This window comes from Prunus avium, chromosome 7 (assembly GCF_965620075.1).
Source record: "Prunus avium chromosome 7, drPruAviu1.hap1.1, whole genome shotgun sequence".
Lineage (NCBI taxonomy): Eukaryota > Viridiplantae > Streptophyta > Magnoliopsida > Rosales > Rosaceae > Prunus > Prunus avium.
Window position 1 is genome coordinate 38,984,243 of NC_142290.1, and position 19,246 is coordinate 39,003,488.

The 19,246-nt window shown below is 38.4% G+C and overlaps 4 protein-coding genes and 1 pseudogene across 6 annotated transcripts; 1 reads left to right on the forward strand and 4 right to left on the reverse strand.

Annotated features, from left to right (window-relative positions):
* Positions 1–128: 128 nt before the first annotated feature.
* Positions 129–1,604, reverse strand: LOC110756916 (large ribosomal subunit protein uL2my, C-terminal part). The gene is made up of 2 exons (XM_021958407.2): positions 1,426–1,604; positions 129–883 (listed from the first exon to the last, which is right to left on the reverse strand). The coding sequence occupies exons 1-2, from the start codon at positions 1,532–1,534 to the stop codon at positions 396–398; spliced, it is 597 nt and encodes a 198-aa protein (XP_021814099.2). The 5' UTR covers positions 1,535–1,604; the 3' UTR covers positions 129–395.
* A 46-nt stretch (positions 1,605–1,650) lies between these two features.
* LOC110756914 (ACT domain-containing small subunit of acetolactate synthase protein) lies at positions 1,651–6,463 on the forward strand. Of its 2 annotated transcripts, none has more exons than XM_088244363.1 (12): positions 1,651–2,058; positions 2,173–2,389; positions 2,575–2,658; positions 2,748–2,816; positions 2,937–3,020; positions 3,145–3,297; positions 3,672–3,758; positions 4,301–4,405; positions 4,616–4,738; positions 5,410–5,562; positions 5,903–5,968; positions 6,168–6,463. In XM_088244363.1, the coding sequence occupies exons 1-12, from the start codon at positions 1,796–1,798 to the stop codon at positions 6,249–6,251; spliced, it is 1,488 nt and encodes a 495-aa protein (XP_088100489.1). In that variant the 5' UTR covers positions 1,651–1,795; the 3' UTR covers positions 6,252–6,463. The 2 variants fall into 2 exon arrangements, with proteins under 2 accessions (XP_088100489.1, XP_021814097.1); XM_021958405.2 differs by having other exon boundaries at positions 2,176–2,389.
* A 253-nt stretch (positions 6,464–6,716) lies between these two features.
* LOC110756908 (2-alkenal reductase (NADP(+)-dependent)-like) lies at positions 6,717–11,120 on the reverse strand (annotated as a pseudogene). Its single transcript, XR_015825733.1, has 6 exons — positions 10,403–11,120; positions 10,134–10,320; positions 9,883–10,049; positions 9,705–9,787; positions 9,522–9,594; positions 6,717–7,151 (listed from the first exon to the last, which is right to left on the reverse strand). The product of XR_015825733.1 is annotated as a 2-alkenal reductase (NADP(+)-dependent)-like (transcript).
* Positions 11,121–11,251: 131 nt separating this feature from the next.
* LOC110756892 (2-alkenal reductase (NADP(+)-dependent)) lies at positions 11,252–13,933 on the reverse strand. The gene is made up of 5 exons (XM_021958377.2): positions 13,518–13,933; positions 13,171–13,348; positions 12,608–12,774; positions 12,122–12,204; positions 11,252–11,842 (listed from the first exon to the last, which is right to left on the reverse strand). The coding sequence occupies exons 1-5, from the start codon at positions 13,740–13,742 to the stop codon at positions 11,464–11,466; spliced, it is 1,032 nt and encodes a 343-aa protein (XP_021814069.2). The 5' UTR covers positions 13,743–13,933; the 3' UTR covers positions 11,252–11,463.
* Positions 13,934–14,181: 248 nt separating this feature from the next.
* On the reverse strand, positions 14,182–17,503 carry LOC110756907 (2-alkenal reductase (NADP(+)-dependent)-like). Its single transcript, XM_021958396.2, has 5 exons — positions 17,078–17,503; positions 16,373–16,550; positions 15,638–15,804; positions 15,099–15,181; positions 14,182–14,802 (listed from the first exon to the last, which is right to left on the reverse strand). Exons 1-5 carry the CDS (start codon positions 17,339–17,341, stop codon positions 14,424–14,426), a joined length of 1,071 nt encoding a protein of 356 aa, XP_021814088.1. The 5' UTR covers positions 17,342–17,503; the 3' UTR covers positions 14,182–14,423.
* Positions 17,504–19,246: the final 1,743 nt, after the last annotated feature.

The following is a 19,246-nucleotide window of genomic DNA, read 5'->3' on the forward strand; positions in this document are numbered from 1 at the left end:
GCATGTTCAACATCAACATCCAATTTTATCATCAATTTCGTATATCATACATAATAAGATTTTGCAAAACCAGACACGAACCATGGTAAAATTGTAGCAAATGCAAGCTCAAATTGATTCAGTTAATCAACACCAAACATACTTGATACCAAATACTTAAAGTAAGAAATGCATGTATCCAAAAGATAGTCACAGTTGAAACTAATAAGCAACTTACACAGCGTCATCCAAAAACAAACACTTTGAGAAACTTGATAAGGGAAAAAGTTATACGAACCTTGAATATTTTATGACGAGTTCAACTTCTAAGTGCGACTTTTATTGCTATCTGAACTCATCAAAAAGCTCTAAATTCCACAGCAGTGTCAAACCAAAGCAATGAGAATGATACAACACTATTTTCTACGCTTGTTGGGACCAGTCTTGTAGCCACCCTTTGTAGGCTTGGCCCAAGGTGTTCGAGAACCCTTCCCATGAGAACCACTACTCTTGCTCTTACCCTCACCACCACCATGAGGATGATCTACTGGATTCATTGCCACTCCTCGAACCGTCGGTCTGCGGCCTAACCACCGGCTCTGCCCAGCCTTGTAGAGCTTCTTAGGCTTATTTCCTTCACTGGGGACCGTACCAATCGTGGCCTGGCACTTAGAATCAATCCACTTTTCAACACCCGAAGGCAGTCTCACTAGACACCTTGAAGTGGGTTCTTTCAAAATCTTTGCGCAAGTACCTGGTGCTCGAACTAATTTGCCACCTTGACCTGGGTGCACCTCGATGCTGTGTATTTTGGCATGAATGTGCATATCAGCAAGCGGCATGCACCTTCCGGATTGTGAATTGATATCATAGTGAAAAAACTGATTACTTGCCCCAACCACATCTGTGGAAATATCTTAAACAGTAAGATTCATTTTGGCAGCAAGAAGGTAATGAAAATGCAGCTTAGTTCAAGAATTCACTTAAAATCTCCACTTGGTCAAATTAACTCAAGGGCTGGAGTAGAGTCAGCAGACATTTCCACTTTGTACAAAAGCAAGCAACAACAACACTTATAGTCAAATTGGGTGCTCCTTATCCAACAAGTACATATTCAGGCATAAAAACAATTTTTGAGTGAGCTTAATAAAGCAGCAAAAATCAAAGTTTTTGACCCCTCATAGATCCCCAAAAAAGAAATAGTGGAAATTGAAAACCTCATTTTTCTTTGCCCTACATTTCAGAGCAATCAAACGGCAATTTGGCTTAAATCTCATCCTCAATGTGTTTAAAGCACAAGCAACCCTTTATATAAAGATTATATATCAGCTAATTTAAATTGAGCTGCATACGATTTTTCCAACGGTACGATAAACAAAAATATATATACAACAACAATTCTTTTTCTGGTTAAGGAAGATGTAATGAGGAAATATGTCGAAATACCGGTGGAGAGAGTGCGACAGGCAGTGGTGGTGCTGATGGCGTTGAAGTGGCCGCCGAGGAGCCTGTTGAACAAGGTCGACGAAGCCGCTCGAGCTCTCCACAGAGCCATTCGACCGCTTGTAGGGTTTTCTTTCTCAGTTACTTCCTTGTACCACGTCACTCACCAGCCAAGTTCTTGAGTGGGACCAACGAAGATACTGAAGTACAACGAGAAATCTGACTTGGCTACCCAAGGGTATTATCGTCAATCTAATTTACTAGAAACAGCCGGCGTCGTTATTGGGAAGTGGTGGTAAGCTAAACTAGTAACAGCTCTTTCATTTCATTCCCATTTCTCTGTCTCTGTTTCTGTCTCTCTCTCTCTCTCTCAATGGCATTGGCGGCGACCATTTCTTCAGCTCATCCCTCTCCGAAACTGTCTTCGTTTTCGTCGGAGCATCCTCCTCTAGCCTTAGGGTTCTCTGATTCTCTAGCGTTTCCTTCGACGGGTTCAGGTGGTACTTGGAGATCAATAAGCCACAGCTATGAGCGCAATAAGCAGCAACTCGCCGTCCCTGCTAGAAGCTTCGATCAGAAAATCGCAGATAAAGCCTTCTCTTCAAACGGCTCTCCTCCTTCAGCCAGCCTCTCCAAGTATGCATGCAATTCTATAACTAATTAGATTAGATTAATAATTAATGATCATTCATTCGATTCGATTAGTTGATTTATTTTTTTATTAGATTAAATTACTTACAATGAATGAAGCAGGGTAAGAAGGCACGCGATTTCAGTATTCGTTGGGGATGAAAGTGGAATGATAAATCGGATAGCAGGGGTGTTTGCGAGGAGGGGGTACAACATCGAGTCGTTGGCCGTGGGTCTAAATAAGGACAAAGCACTCTTCACTATAGTCGTCTCTGGAACCGAAACGGTGTTACGCCAAGTGATTGAGCAGCTTAACAAGCTTGTCAATGTTCTCATGGTAATATTCTTAAGCCAAATCATTGAAGATTTTCTAACTCTTCTTTATCATTCATTGATGAACCTCTTACAATTAACCAACGTTGTTTTTTTTTTTTTTTTGAGTTGTTGATTACTCTGCATTTTTTTGTTTTCCTTACTGATTTTTCAGTTTTTTTTTAACATCTTTTACAATGTGATGGGTAGGTTGAAGATCTCTCCAATGAGCCGCAGGTAGAACGTGAACTAATGCTTATAAAAGTTAATGCCGATCCAAGTTACCGTGCCGAGGTAGTTACAGAGCCATCCCTGCTATATATTTGATATTCAACATTAGCTTGTTTTCCTCAAGGTTTTTTGTTTTGTTTCTGTTTCCCCAGATAAAGTGGTTAGTGAATATCTTTAGAGCAAAAATTGTGGATATCTCAGAACACTCGGTAACTATCGAGGTAATGATTGGTAGGCCTTTCGATGAGAGCTAGTGAATATTCGTACTTCTTCCTTTATTTCCAGGACTGAGCATGTATACATTGATTTTACCAAGTTACTTTTTTTTTTTAATCATCTAGGTGACAGGAGATCCTGGGAAGATGGTTGCTCTGCAAAGAAATTTTAGCAGGTTCGGGATCAAAGAAGTTGCAAGAACCGGAAAGGTGTCAAATTAATAGAGCATCAATGGAATTCTAGTCGTTTTTCTTCTCCTTCTAGCATATCATATTAATAGTCTTTTAATGATGTATTTCATTTGTCAATGTCTTTACTTGTTCTTGCCTGTAGATTGCCTTGAGGAGGGAAAAGCTGGGTGCATCTGCTCCATTTTGGCGATATTCAGCAGCTTCATATCCAGATCTTGAGAGAACAGTTCCTGTTAATGCTCTTGTGGGGGATGAAAACAGATTAGCTAATGCTGAATCTGATATATCTTCTGGGGTATTTGCTTCTTCAGCCTTGCATTTATTTAGCCCTCATCAAAAACATCTACTTTACTCTGTTTTTTTGGTTTCGTGTGCATCTTTCAATTTGATGAGATTTAGACAGATTGGAATTATTAATAAATGGGGACTTTTGGACTCTTTTTACACATGTACTTCATAATAAATAGAACTGTTTAATCATAAGGTCTTCCATAATGCAAGATTCATTGTGAAAGTTCATCAGTAGCCCATTTAAATCTTACGAAGGAGCCATCTTTGAATGCAATCATTCCACTTTTATCTTGAAACAGTGATGTATTCTATCCTTTTTTATGTGACGGAAAATCATTATTGACTCATAGATTGATCTATATATATTTGTTCATGAAGGGTGATGTTTATCCCGTGGAGCCGTCTGATACCTTTACTGTCAATCAAGTTCTTGATGCTCATTGGGGTGTTCTCAATGACGAAGATGTAAGTAATCTTATTATTGATAAGATTTATTTTTTGGGTTTTCTCTCTTTTAATGGGATTCAAGTCATATACCATATCACAATCAATGAGTTGTGTTCAAATAGTTGGAAGCTGATAGGGAGTTTAATAGAAAAAAGTGATTAATGAGTTGTTATCTTCACTTCGTATCAGAGACTGATGTGATTTACATTTGAAAAGGAAACTAACTAATGAGTGATTGCCAGTCTGCATTTGAACAGATAGTGGAACCAAATATATTCCACAAACATTAAGTTTATTTTTTAAGCGTGGTGTGTCATTGCAAAAACTGAACCAACTAGATTTAGACAGATAGTTGGATTTACCAATTTAGCACTAGGATGTGGTCCCTGAATATGTTGTATGACGAATACATGGACTGAACTTCTGCCTCGTGCATAATAGTTTTCTTTGAGAAGAGCTCATCACTAAAGGCTTTTTATGAAATTAAGATCTTATATGTTTATTTCCCTAAAATTTCATCATAGTTGATGATTTATTTTTTGTTGAGCTACTCTTTTCAGACTAGTGGACTTCAATCACACACTTTATCCATGCTTGTAAATGACGTTCCTGGGGTTCTTTACATTGTTACCGGAGTTTTTGCTCGAAGGGGTTATAACATTCAGGTATATTTCTTCTGACCATTGTTATCTTCTGATACACCATCTTTATTTTTAGACCTGGAATAATTAATCAAGTCTTGGTCGAATTTTAGACTTAAGAATCCTTTGGAAATATCAGATATAGGTTTCCTTCTGCTGTTATTCCCTCCTTTGTCTTCTGTTGAGGTAGAAGTTTTAGGCATCTGTTTAATTGAGCTGGTTTCTTGTTTCCAGAGTTTAGCTGTCGGCCATGCGGAAGTTGAGGGGCTCTCTCGCATTACTACTGTTGTTCCTGGTACAGATGAATCAATTAGCAAGTTGGTGCAGCAGCTTTATAAGCTTGTCAATATTCATGATGTGAGAATGCTTAACTATTACAAGGAATGCATTTGTTTAATATGTTAAAGTAAAATTGATTCGTTCTCATCACTTGTGAATTGTGATTAATGCAATGAGTAAATTTAATGCTATTTGGTTAATGCAAATATTGTATATGCATGAGTTGCGTGCTCTGCACCACGTATTCTTGGTCTTGTATTCACGTTTTGACCTGAATCACCTGATTGTAACCTCCCCTTCTTTCAAAGTCATTGTTATTTGTAAATGATGGTTGAAAGCCAAAGAGCATGAAGTATTACCAGTCTGTTGTTGTCTCCCCGCAACTTAATAAATCGCTCTTGGATATAAAAGAGGAGAAAAGAGATAAAGAATCCAAACCCAGCATAGAAAGAGAAAGGTATAAAAGGGTGGGGGAGGATCCATACCCAGCAGTCCAGCACTCAGATAGCTCATCTTGGCTTCATAACTTCTTTGCACCCTTAACTTCTGAGAGTGATAGTTTTGGACCTTTCTTCCTTGTGCTCTTGTTATGGATTTATTTTTTAATTTTTATGTTTCATAAGTTCAGCATCCACAAGACTAATATTATCGTAAGTCTGGTTATGTTAAGAATACAGTCCTTGATGTAAGTTGTGAACCTAACAGATTTCTGCAAATTCTAACTTTGTTGATGTCGGATGACTTTTCAGGTTCAAGATCTTACCAACTTGCCATTTGCTGAGCGGGAATTGATGTTGATAAAAATTGCTGCGAATGCTGTTGCTCGAAGAGATGTGCTTGATATTGGCAACATTTTTAGGGCCAAGGCTGTTGACGTTTCTGACCACACAATAACCCTTGAGGTGAATATGCCCTTTTCCTATATACAATTAGGGGAATACACCTGAATGCCATGACCCAACGTGAATTGCATGTGTTAAAGAGAATAGACATGCTATGTATTACCTCAAGATGGTGTCTGTGGGGTGGGGTAAGGGGTCATTTTACATTGTTAGAGCCAAATCTCATTCTTCCACAGTTGCTTTACTTGAAGTGGTAGGGTTAATAAGGCATGAAGTCCAACCGTTAATCTCTAAATTGGGCTGTGGCCTTCTCATGTTCTTGGTTTCTTCAATAAGATTTATATTTGTTTGCTGTTGGTAACTTGGTGCTGATCTTATTGATCAATTTGCTTTGGTTCAGCTTACGGGAGACCTGAACAAGATGGTTGCACTGCAGAGGTTGTTAGAGCCCTATGGCATTTGTGAGGTCTGTACTGCAAACTTAGTAGAGTTTCGAATTTTTTGATAAGGTTGGGTTGCATTATGAGTCTTGGCTTTCACTACAACCTGGAATGTTTGTTTTCCCACCTTTTTCGGTGACTTCTTGGTTAGTTTTTGGCTGTTTGTTTTGTTTGATTCTTGCTTTGATGTATGAATAATTCTGGTAATGTTTGTGCGTTTTGCAGGTGGCACGAACTGGACGAATTGCGCTGGTGCGTGAGTCAGGTGTGGATTCCAAACACCTCCGCGGATACTCTTTTCCTCTGTAGTTTTAGTTGGCAGATTTTGACTAGGAAACTTGAGTGAGTTATAAATGTGTGCAAGGTGCACAATTTTGTACGTACATATTGACCGAGGGGCACAATCAGACTAGTACTACTACTTCCTCCGCTAGGATCTTTATTTATTTAATTTCATGATATGTAGTCTCAACGGAACTTGTTTCTTTGCATTACAATAAACAAGCTCGGAAGAAGATCTACACCTGGGTAATCTTTTTTTTTTTTTTTTTCGACGAGCTTTGTGGTATGGAGATGTATATGTACAGCAGAGCCAGTGATTCAGGAGAAACTGCGAGCACCTGTTTAATGTTTTCCAACATTGCGACCTGAGAAGTTTGAAGAGGCCGACCAGAGCTGCAGGGCCACTCTCTCCAGAGTCCAGGCCTTGGGCTATGTTCAGAAACTATGTCGAGAAGAAAACATATGCACTAAGCATTCGGCATTCAGCATGAATTTATATATATATATAGAGAGAGAGAGAGAGAGAGAGAGAGAGAGAGAGAGAGAGAGAGAGAGAGAGTATGGAAATAGATAATTTGTTCAAGGACATGAGGTAAGACAAGTTGCGGTGTTGTCAATGTCGTCAATGTCATTCCGGTGAAACTAAGACAAGTTGCTTTCCGGTATTGCATCCGGAGAAGAGGCCAACGAGGGGCATTGTCAAGGCCTTGAGCAATGTCTTCCACATAAACCATTTTGCCTTGTTTGATGTAGGAGATAACCAAGTTCAGGAACTTTGGATAAAGGTGGAAGTGATCGGCAACAATGAAGCCTTCCATGCGCACCCGATTCCCCGATCATGTACATCAAATTTTGTACACCTTCAGTGTTGCTACCATTGAACTGTGAGATCATCCCACATGCAGCTATGCGCCCTCGGAACCTCATGTTGAGTAGCACTGCATCCAGCATCTTTCCCCGAAAACTCTCAAAGTAAATATCAATACCTCCTGGAAGTAGAGATTCTTGACCGGAACCCCGGTGGAGCCTTGTGGCAGCTTCAACTTGATCTTGCTCGTGGTCACGTACATGTTTGACTCTTTTGGATTCCCACTGATAATCAATAACACTTGTTTGTTACTCACTTCCTCATCACTACTCGTCAATGCCATTGCTAACTATTCGTCACGTTTTGTTGTTCTCTGTTTAGCATTTGCATTTATACAACATTAATTAAGAGAAATTGCATAACGTCGTAGCAAGCTTTTGCTTAACCCAAAGAAAGAGAAAGAAAAAGAAAAAGGAAACTTGCAGAATGCAGAGCAAGTAAGCTATCTTCTTCGACTCTTGGGGCTTCTATTCTAATTACATTACATTGTTCCCATCATTAAAATTCATCTCTTGTTTGACACAAGAGACAGCACACCCTTTAATTCCAACAGAAATATACTATTATATATGCTAGCATCTTATTAAGTCAATCACACAACATTTATTCAGGCAGGGAAATTAACCGGGCAGCTATACTATTTATTTATAATTAAAAATAAAAAAAAAGGAACCCAGTATAGCTGGGCCGGCTATACTATTAATTTTTTTTATAAAGGACCCAGATACAGCCTCACGGCTATAATATTTATTTTTTTTCAAAAAGAACCAAGTACAGCCGTTCGGCTATACAAGTAATTAAAAAAAAAAGGACCCAGGTATAGCCGCCTGGCTTTGCTATTATTTTTTTATAAAAAGCACCCGAGTATAGCCGTTCGGCTGTACTATTAATTTTTAAAAAGGGCCTCAGTATAGCCGCGCGGCTGTACTATTATCTTTAAAAAATGGGAACCCAGTATAGCCGATCGACTGTACTATTATTTAAAAAAAAAAGGGAACGCCCGGCTGTACTTATTATTTAAAAATATTGACCTAGGTATAGCCGCCCGGCGACACTATTTATTTAAAAGACACAGCAGTATAGCCGATTGGCTATACTATTTATTTTAAAAAGTACCCAAGTATAGCCGCCCGGCGATACGACTTAATTTAGAAAAAGTACCGAAGTATAGCCGCTCGGCTATACGATTAATTAAAAAAGGACCCCGGTATAGCCGATCGGCTATACTATTTATTTAAAAAAAAGAAGAGAAAAGGGGAACAACAACACACTCCCTTTAAACAAGCTTATAACCAGCCAGAACAAGCCGATCGGCTATACTATTTTGTAGAGATAATCTTTGAATGATTATCTAAAAAATAGACAATTTGGATTAGTTAATGTTAGTTTAAGGGAGAAGAGGTTTAGAGAATGGTTGGTAGTTTTTAGGATAATAGCTTGACTTGAGAAGATAAACTTTTGAAAAAGTAACAAAGTAGTTTTATTTTATTGATTGAAATAGGAAAAGTACAAGGTTTTAATACTTGAGTTGGCTGATGGCAAGAGTTGGACAGTTGTAGTTTTTTAGCTTGATTGCATTGAGAGGCTAAAAGTCGGTTGCTCATGCAATTGACTTTTTCAAAGTCATTTTTAGCCACAATTTTCCTTCTTATTCTAGATTTTTCTAGTTATAATACATTATATAATTAGTATGATATTTCTAATGACTTTAACTTGTCTACTTCTCTCAATTTTTCTAGATTATTCTGTATTATTCAAGATTTTTCTTTATTATTCAAAGTACAAGTGTGCATTACTTTTTAACAGTTAAATATAATGCGGCGTGAGCCCTACAAGAGTGCCCCTCTAAAAAGCTTATTTGAAGGATACTTAACGAAAGCTATATGTATATGTTAATTAGCAAGCATCTTATTAAGTCAATCAGACAACATTAATTCAGGCAGGCAGGGAACAACAGCACACCCCCTTCAAACAAACTTATAAACAGCCACAACAAGCTTACAAACACTTGTACAAACCAAGTGCAAATGTAATTATATGCCTCAAATTACACTTCACAATAATCTTAATTTTGCCATATAGCAACCAAGCAAAAGCTTAAGATTTCCCCAGTGTGATGAAAGTCACTCTCGGGAAACTACAACCACCTGCTTTCCGACATTGCGGCCTGCAAAGAGCCCGATCAGAGCAGCTGGAGCGCTCTATAGGCCTTCAGCTACATCTTCCACGTAGGTGATCTTCCCTTCTTTTATGGCAGGCAGAACCGTTTCAAGAAACTTTCCGTAAAGGTGATAGTAATTGAAAACCAGGAAGCCCTTCAAGTGGACTTGTTTCATGATCAGAGACAATAAATTGTGTACACCTTCAGGCTGCTCCAGGTTGTACTGTGAGATCATCCCACAAGCTGCAATTTGGCCATTCATCTTCATGTTTAGTAGCACTGCATCAAGCATCTTTCCCCCAACATTATCAAAGTATATATCGATTCCTTCAGGGAAGTACCTGTTATGTTAACAAAGATCATACATTTTTTAGATGTTTATTTTACACCAAAATAATGGAATATATATATAGAAAGAGGAGCAACAAGCACTAATTAATGTGATACTGGCCTTTTCAAAGCTGCATCAAGGTCAGGTTCGTCTTTATAGTTGAAAGCCTCGTCAAAACCAAACTTGTACTTCAGCAAATCAACCTTAACTCACAGAAATAGTATTATAATTATAGACAGAGAATTGTTGAATAAAAGAGAAAGCAGCTAAGCAGATAAGCTAAGGAAGGATTAGTGACCTTTTGTTTGGTTCCAGCACTACCAACAACATAGCAACCAGAGAGCTTTGCAAACTGGCCAACAAGCTGACCTACTGCTCCAGATGCTGCTGAAACGAACACTGTCTCTCCCTTCTTAGGAGAGCAAACCTCATAAAAACCAGCATAAGCAGTCATTCCAGGCATACCTATACATAAAAAAGCAACTACCTGAGATGATAGCAGAAGCAGCAGTTATAGCCTATAGCATCATTAGCATAATAATAATATACCAAGAATTCCAGTATAGTAAGAGAGAGGGGCGTCGTGGGTGTTGTGAATCTTAAACAAAGACTGAGTTGCAGTGCCAGTGATGAGACTGTATTCTTCCCACCCGGTAATTCCCCAAACCAAGTCGCCTTCCTTAAACTTGGGATCTCCAGATTCCAACACTTTACCCACTCCATATCCGCTTATAGGCTGCACAGCCAACAATCTCAATCAGTTATGATGTCATGTGTTATAAAAAAAAAGCAGAGAAAAGCAGAGCAGAGAGACTGACCGAACCAGGGTTAAAGGAATCGAGATAACGGGAGCCAGGATCGCGCTTGGTCATGCGTCCCTTCACGTAAGGATCGCACGACAAGTAGAAGTTCTTCACCAAAACCCCCTCACAACCTTCTGGAAGCTTCAACTTTATAGTGCCGCTGCTCACCACTTGCATGTCGGATTCTTTGGGGAAGCCAGACACGTAGTCCCTCAGAATCACCTGCTTGTTCCTTATGATCTTGATCACTCCCTCCTCACTCGCCATTGATTTATTAATTGCTTTACTAGTTGCTTTACTATAATGAATGCAGACAGAGTGAGTTGCCAATAATGAATTATGAATGTAGCTGCTGCTTCGTCATTTGAATTTTGAAGGAGTATTTATAGAGAGTGTTTGCTATAAGTCTTGTTTGTTTGTGTGGTTCTAGTGATCTCGTCTGGTCTGAAACCAAGAGTCTTCTCTCTCTCTGTTTGTGTGCGTACGACCACACGTGCCGAAACATCATCCATTCATCCATCCATCTACTCCAGTTTCGACTTCGCTGAATCCTTAGTAATATGGACGACATCGGCGCCTACGCCAAAAATCAAACAAGAAATTCAGTCCAATGATGACGTGAGTACATACATCATCATCAAATCCAATCCAATCCTTTCTTGTTAGTCATTGGCACATTGCCGTCCTTGTAAACTAGATGCACTAATCCTCCTTCTTGTTTGTCTTTGCCGACTAATGATTTTGTTCTTGGTATTGTTAAGGATGGACACCCCTCAATGACAGCCCACAAGTGACAATGCTACGGAGTAGAGGAGAATAATCGACCCAAACTTTGGCATACCAAAGGAAATTCCACCATATATATAATTCAAACAAAAGGAAATTACAACTCTTTGCATATATGATTGAAACAACATTTATTAAGGAGACACAGTTCTCGTCAACAGAATGACGTACAAGAGCAATTCTTGTCACAAACCTGTACAAGCTTCAGTTTAATTTCAATGCATAAGTTGCATTTACAGTAGATAACACCACCATATAGCTTAAGGTTCAGAGGTATAGAGTTGGTTCGATCATTCTCGGGAAACTACAACAACCTGCTTTCCTACATTGCGGCCGGCAAAGAGCCCAACCAGAGCTGCTGGAGCGTTCTCAAGGCCTTCAACTACATCTTCCACATATGTTATCTTCCCTTCATTTATGGCTGGCACAACCATTTCAAGAAACTTCCCATAAAGATGATAGTAACTGGGAGCCACAAAACCTTCCATACGGAGCTGTTTAGAGATCACAGACGTTAAATTATGTACACCTTCTGGTTGCTCAAGGTTGTACTGTGAGATCATCCCACAAACTGCTATTCGGCCATGGATCCTCATGTTCAGTAGCACTGCATCAAGCATCTTACCCCCAACATTTTCAAAGTATATATCGATGCCTTCAGGAAAATACCTGTTAAGAAAAATCATACATTTAGACCTTTCCTTCTTTATTTTACACCAAAATTAAGGAATATAGGAAGAGGAGCAACAGCCGCACATAACGGAGGCCTCTCCTTATTTATTTTGCTTTGTTCATTTTATACCTTTCTAGGAGGGGTCATACCACCAAGACTATATAGCTCCAACAGATGAAAATTATAGACAAAGAAAACCCTCCTCGTTATCGGACATAAGGCAAAGCTTTAAATAAAATCTCGATTCTGATGCAATACATTTATATAAGGCTCACCTTTTTAAAGCAGCAACCAAGTTAGGTTCTTCTTTATAATTGAAAGCCTCGTCAAACCCAAACTTGTTCTTCAGCAAATCAACCTTAAGTGACAGAAACGATATTTATATATATTACAAAAAGAAAGGAAAGAAAAGTGTAAAAAGTTCCAGTGTAATAGTGAAAGCTGTAGAATGACACTATCAGAGTCATTGCCCATTGGATGAATATCAATTGAGTGCAGCATGTTGAAGAATAAAACTAAACGAGTTTAACACACTTGATGGTGATGATAAAAGTGACTGGTCCCCAATATTTGTACCAAGGAACAAGATGTTCTCTTCTAATTTTCCAAGTATTTTATTATTTTTTAACTAACTTCAGGTTTAGAATTTGGCAAACATTAATATACGTGCATGTTTCTAAAACAAAAACAATCTGAATCACAGCTATGAATTGCCAACTAATATGCTAGTCCACATTGACCACTAAATTGCAATGACTCACCTTTTCTTTGCTTCCAGCACTCCCAACAACATAGCAACCCGACAACTTTGCAAATTGCCCAACTAGTTGACCTACTGCTCCAGATGCTGCTGAAACGTAGACTGTCTCTCCTTTCTTAGGAGAGCAAACCTCATAAAAACCAGCATAAGCAGTTATTCCAGGCATACCTATATAAAAAGAACACATTAGATGAGCCTTTGGCATCGAGCAGGACATATCTTGCATTACAAATTAAGCCTTACATATATATCTGAAAAGTACGTTTCACAATGGTTTAAATCTATTAGGATGGATTATTTTGTGATCAAGTTCAAGCAGAAAATGGTCCTACAGATCCAGGCAGGTAAATTACTGCATGACAATCATACAAAAATTGAAATTATGTACCAAAGGCATTCGAGGGATTAGGCCCTCACGAGCTTCGGTGTACTTACACTCATAATAATCAAGTATCAACCTAATATTATAGATTTCAGAAAGCTAGCTACTTGTAGCAGAAGCAATTTTCAAAAAGAGAGAACTTTTAAAAGTGAAAGTGGGGGGAAATAGCAATAGCAGCATACCCAGAATTCCAGTATAATAAGAGAGAGGGACATCGGTGTTGTGAATCTTAAACAGGGCCTCTGTTGCAGTGATGACACTATATTCTTCCCACCCGGTAATTCCCCAAACGAAGTCGCCTTGCTTAAACTTGGGATCGCCAGATTCCAGAACTTTAGCCACTCCATATCCAGTTAAAGGCTGCGAGAGATTCAATATATCAATGTGTTATCATTAAAAGTAGAGAAATCTTAAATTGAAAAGGATTAGCATAAATCTCAGCATAAAGCAGAGATATTTAGATACAAGAGGAAGAGGGTTTTGGTTTTAGATCATTAAATCATCCCGAACCGAGGTTGAAGAGACTGACCGAACCGGGGTTGAAGGAGTTGACATAACTGTCGCCGGGATGGCGCTTGGTCATACGGCCCCTCATATATGGATCGCAGGACAAGTAGAGGTTCTTCACCAAAACCGCACCACTCGAAGAACCTTCTGGAAGCTTCAGCTCTGTACTGCCAGTGGTCACTTGCATGTCAGATTCTTTGGGGAAGCCGGAGACATTGTCTCTCAGGATCACCTGCTTGTTCCTCATGATCACTTCCTGTGCTGCTGCTATGAAACTTGCAATTTGCAATTTGCTTGAGCTTTTACCAATAGCTTCTGCTGCGGCTTCTCTCTCTAAATGTAAATGGGTCTGCAAAGTTGTATGCGTGCCAATCGATACGAGCAATGTCAATGGGTCTGCTCTATGATTTTGTGTCTATGTGTGACGTGTGCGTATAACACGTGTGAATAATCCATTCCATTTCGACTTTGCCGATTTCGAGTCTTTCTATCTACTACCAGACAGACACGATTGCCTCTTGTGAAAATCCATCTATGCATTTTTTTGGTTTTCTTAATCTTTCAGGATTGGAAATTGAGACCTCTTCCAACTTGACTTGGGCAGAAAATGTTCCACCCGCCCTAATTTTAAACAGAAAAACAGAAAAGAAAAAAAAAAAAACCCCCTTGCAAGTTGCATGGATTGATTGAAAGATCAAAAAAGTTCAACAACATTTATTAAACAAGCTTCGCCACAAACCTTGTACAAGTAGAACGAGTATAAAGTTGTAAATGGAGAAGAAGCATTTGCTTGCATTTGCATTTACAGTAGTTGATGATTCTACCATATAGGCTAGGCTAAGCTAAAGAAAGAAAGAAAGCTTCAGTTCAGACTAGAGAGAGAGAGAGAGAGAGAGAGGCATGGAGGAGAGTGTCGAGTCTGATCAAGTCATTCTGGGGAAACTAGAACCACCTGCTTTCCTACATTGCGCCCCGCAAAGAGCCCAATCAGAGCTGCTGGAGCGCTCTCAAGCCCTTCAACTACATCTTCCACGTATGTTATCTTCCCTTCTTTTATGGCAGGCAAAACCATTTCAAGAAACTTCCCGTAAAGATGATAGTAATCAAAAACCAGGAAACCTTCCATGCGGACCTGTTTAATGACCAGATACATTAAATTATGTACCCCTTCCGGCTGCTCCAGGTTGTACTGTGATATCATCCCACAAACTGCAATCCGACCGTGGACCCTCATGTTCGGCAGCACTGCATCAAGCATCTTTCCCCCAACATTTTCAAAGTATATATCGATGCCCTCAGGAAAGAACCTGTTAAGCCAGTCAGTGCACACATTTAGTTCATATATAAGCAATCACCCAAAAGTAGGGAATAGATACAGTCAGAGGACAGAGACATGAGTTTCTATATAAATATGTCACTAGCCACATGCTCATACTGTATGTACATTTCACTTTCTCTTTCTCTGTTTCAGGATTGGGGATTAAATCAGGATGTCTGTTAGAGATTGCTAATGCCTTTTATAGGGCTTGCCATTTGTAAGTAGGACATAACTAAAAAAAAAACAGTTTAACTGGATTTTGATTAATACACCTGTAATACTGACCTTTTTAAAGCTGCATCCAAATCAGGTTCTTCTTTATAATTGAAAGCGCCGTCAAACCCAAACTTTTTCTTCAGCAGATCAACCTTAACTCAAAGAAATGCTATATTATACATCTCTATATTAAAATATGGAATGAATGGGTAAACAAATAGTATTCTGAAATAGTGAAAATGTAGCAATGACCACCATCAAAGTTTATAGATGCACTTTCGACCGTAATGTATTAAGAAGCACTTAACGCTGTGTCCAATGATCTGGACATTCTGCCAGCGAGAGTTCTTCAATCAGATGAAGCAGCAGGTTAAAGAATAACACTAAATGAATTTTACAAACTTTATTATGAGGATAAAGAATTTGGCACCAATATTTGTACTTCTCAACATGTTCCCTTTATTTGTTAAATTTTTCCAGTCAACAATTTGGCACACATCACTAAACATTTGTTTCTAAGCCAAACATTGTCATCCAATTTGAGTCACAGCTACAGAATTCCAACTAAAATGTAAGTTGACATTGACCAATAAATTGCAATGACTCACCTTTTCTTTGGTTCCAGCACTACCAACAACATAGCAACCAGACAACTTTGCAAATTGGCCAACAAGCTGACCTACTGCTCCAGATGCTGCTGAAACATACACTGTCTCTCCCTTCTTAGGAGAGCAAACCTCATAAAAACCAGCATAAGCAGTCATTCCAGGCATACCTATACATCAAAGCAACTACATGAGATGATCCTTGAGCATCAAACAGATTTATCATGCATCACAATTTACAAATCCATATTACTGAAAACTTGGTTGAACTAATTAGGATGGATCACTACAGCATCACATTCAAGCAGAGGGCAGAGCTCCAGATCCAGGCAGGAAAATGACTGTATGACCCATTGAAGTAGAATCACTTTATGCTAAAGAAATTCCCGAACTGCAAACCACATTACTAATCTTGAAAAGGAATGTGGTACATTGGTTTTTGAAAATCTAATTTATGAAGAGTAGTGTGAGAATTAACAAAAGCAATTCAACTTAATATCGTAGAGGTCACAGTGCAGGGAGGATACAACTAGAGATGAAAATATACAAAAATCCTTTCATCATGAGGAAATACCATTCAACAAACAATAGGATTTTGACACAATCTGTTCACTTCTAACTTTAGCATGAGAATAGTCTAAAAAAATAAAAATTAACTAGTGTCAGTAGACTCGGGTTGGTACCCAACATAAAAGATTGTGGACAGGTGCTTGTAAATTATTCAAAGAAGTAGCACACCTAGAATTCCAGTATAGTAAGAGAGGGGTACATCAGTGTTGTGAATCTTAAAGAGAGAGTCTGTTGCAGTGATGGTGCTGTATTCTTCCCACACAGTCCTCCCCCAAACCAAGTCGCCTTGCTTAAACTTGGGATTAGCAGATTCCAAAACTTTAGCGACTCCATATCCAGTTATAGGCTGAGAGAGAGGATTTCAATATCAAATGAGATAAAATTTTAAAGTAAGAAATGCTAGGGTACAACATTGAGTAGACACTATCCTGGCCTCCTGGCCTGGGTATGAGTTGTAACTTATAAACGTCTCATCCATCCGATGGCATAATACTAATAAAGCTTGGATCTTGGATGTTCATTTGTTACAACATACATAACTCAAGTGTGGATTGGATATCTGATATGGACTAGTGCAGACAATTTCGCGAACAAGAGAAGAAGGATAATTGATATCATCACAAACAAACCACAAATCATCATAATTTTTCTCTCACACATAACATAATCATTAACATACAGCCCGAAAAATCAACAAATACGATAAAATTGTACTGCCGATCCCAAAAAAATGGGACTGGGTTTCTTTTCGGATGTACAACTCAGAGAAGAGAGAAATGCTAAAAAAGATTCAAACTTGATTTGAATTTGAAAGGAAATAAAGTAGGCAAACATTATCAAAACAATTAACAAGTTAGAGACTGGGCGACTCACCGAACCGGCGTTGAAGGAGTCGATATAACTGGCGCCAGGGTCGCGCTTGGTCATGCGGTTTCTCATATAAGGGTCGCAGGAGAGGTAGAGGTTCTTCACCAAAACCCCAGCGGTGGAACCTTCTGGAAGCTTCAGCTTGGTTGTGCCAGTGGTCAGTTGCATGTCAGACTCTTTGGGGAAGCCGGAGACATAGTCTCTCAGAATCACCTGCTTGTTCCTCACCACGTCCTCTGCTCCTACTCCACCACCAGTACTCGCCGCCATTAAAAATGCTGCTGCTGCTGCTTTCTCTTCTTCTCTTTTTACTAATTGCTTGGCTTCTCTCCGTTTCCGTCTATATGTGTGGAAATCGTCTTAATATTATGTTAATGTAGACGGAGGGAAGACGATATGAACAATGATGGATATTTGAAGCGGTCGAAAACCAAACCAAAGATTATGTATGCTTAATTGCGTATGCGAGCGTGTTGCCGTTTGTGTGTGTATATTATTGCCACGTGTGAGATGATAACAAACAAAAGCTGCGATGCGACGGCTAGAGGGAGAACAGCTTCTATGAGGATTGTATTATTTTGCTATTTCGATTTAATCACTCTTTATTACGTGGAATTCTTATCATGTGTCACGAAACATGAGTCTTTCTCGTGGAAGAAGAGGAGAAATTCTATTACTCTAGTTGGTGAAGGGCGAGATTGGTACGTCACACTTAATGGTAAATTAGTAATAAATGAATATTAGTGTTGTATAATAAATAAATTGTAACACCATGTAATGGTATGATCGTTATACTTAGACCTGGCAATCATGTCACGTTGGCAATATTCGTGTCAACACATTTTTCTTAACGGGTTGACATAATACAATCTATAATTTAAAAAATTGAAGAAAAAAAAATTCAACAAGAATGCAACCACATCACTATGGTTTTTCTTTTTCTTTTTTTTATTGGATTCCTAAAAACCCAACAAAACAAAGGACCAATTTCATCCACAAAGAAAATCCAATTTCATACATGATTAGAACGTAACAATTAAAAAGTAAGTCATTTAACTTAATTTGATTAATCCATTAAGGATTTAAAAAACTCTACAATATTGTTTGTAACTAAACTACAACCTTGAGGCCAAATTGAGAAGATTTCAATTCCTTGGTAATCTCTGGACATCTTCAAGGACTTCATCGCTGAGTTGTAAAGGAGGAGGAGAGAGAGGGTGGCACGGTTAGAGAGAGAGAGAGAGAGAGAGAGAGAGAGAGAGTTGGAGGAGAGAGAGAGAGTTGGAGGAGAGAGAGGGTTGGGGGAATAAGGGAGGAAGAGATGAAAGAGAAGAAAGAGAATGAGAAAAAAGAAATAGATATAAATTTACAAAAATACCCATGCTCTTAATAGGTTATTGAGTATTCGTGAATTGACACGACACGACCCGTTAGCTTAACAGGTGGCTAATGGGTCAACCTGTTATCAACACGACCTGATAACTTGGACCTGAATACTGAAATTTTCGTACGAATTCGTGTCGTGTTAACAAGTCGTGTACAATATTGCCATGTCTAGTTATACTAACTGAGATGAGAGTCCGTATATTGCCCTAAAGCTTAATATTGCTTACATAAATAAATAGAAAAATATAATAAATAGAAAAATAAAATAAAATCTCATTTTGTAAATAAATAAATAACGTAACATTTTCTATATAGAAAATTTGGCATAAGTCCAATTATGAGGAGAGATTTTGGGTGCAATCCACGCAGAAATTGTTGTTGATCCAAGTCCTTTTGACTTTTGCGCCACATAAGATTATATGCCTATTTCAATTTATTGATATTTACTTTTTTTTATTTTTTGTTTTTTGTTCCAGTTATGCACCTAAAACATAAATAAGGTAAATTATGAATTCCTAAAACTGGTAAGTTATTGATTTGTAGGACATTAATTATCATATTTGATTTGAATTTAATTGCAAATCTATTTATTGAATTATGAAATTTTTCCAAGGTATACCGACATCAAAATTTGTAATAAGAGTTCATAAAAACTTCATACCTTAACAATAGGTAAGGTACCTATGCATACACCTTGTATGCAGTATGCAGGTAATTAAACCCATAAATTACCTCTGGTTCAGGTAATTAAATCCATAAATTACCTCTAGTCTAGGTAGTTATACCCTC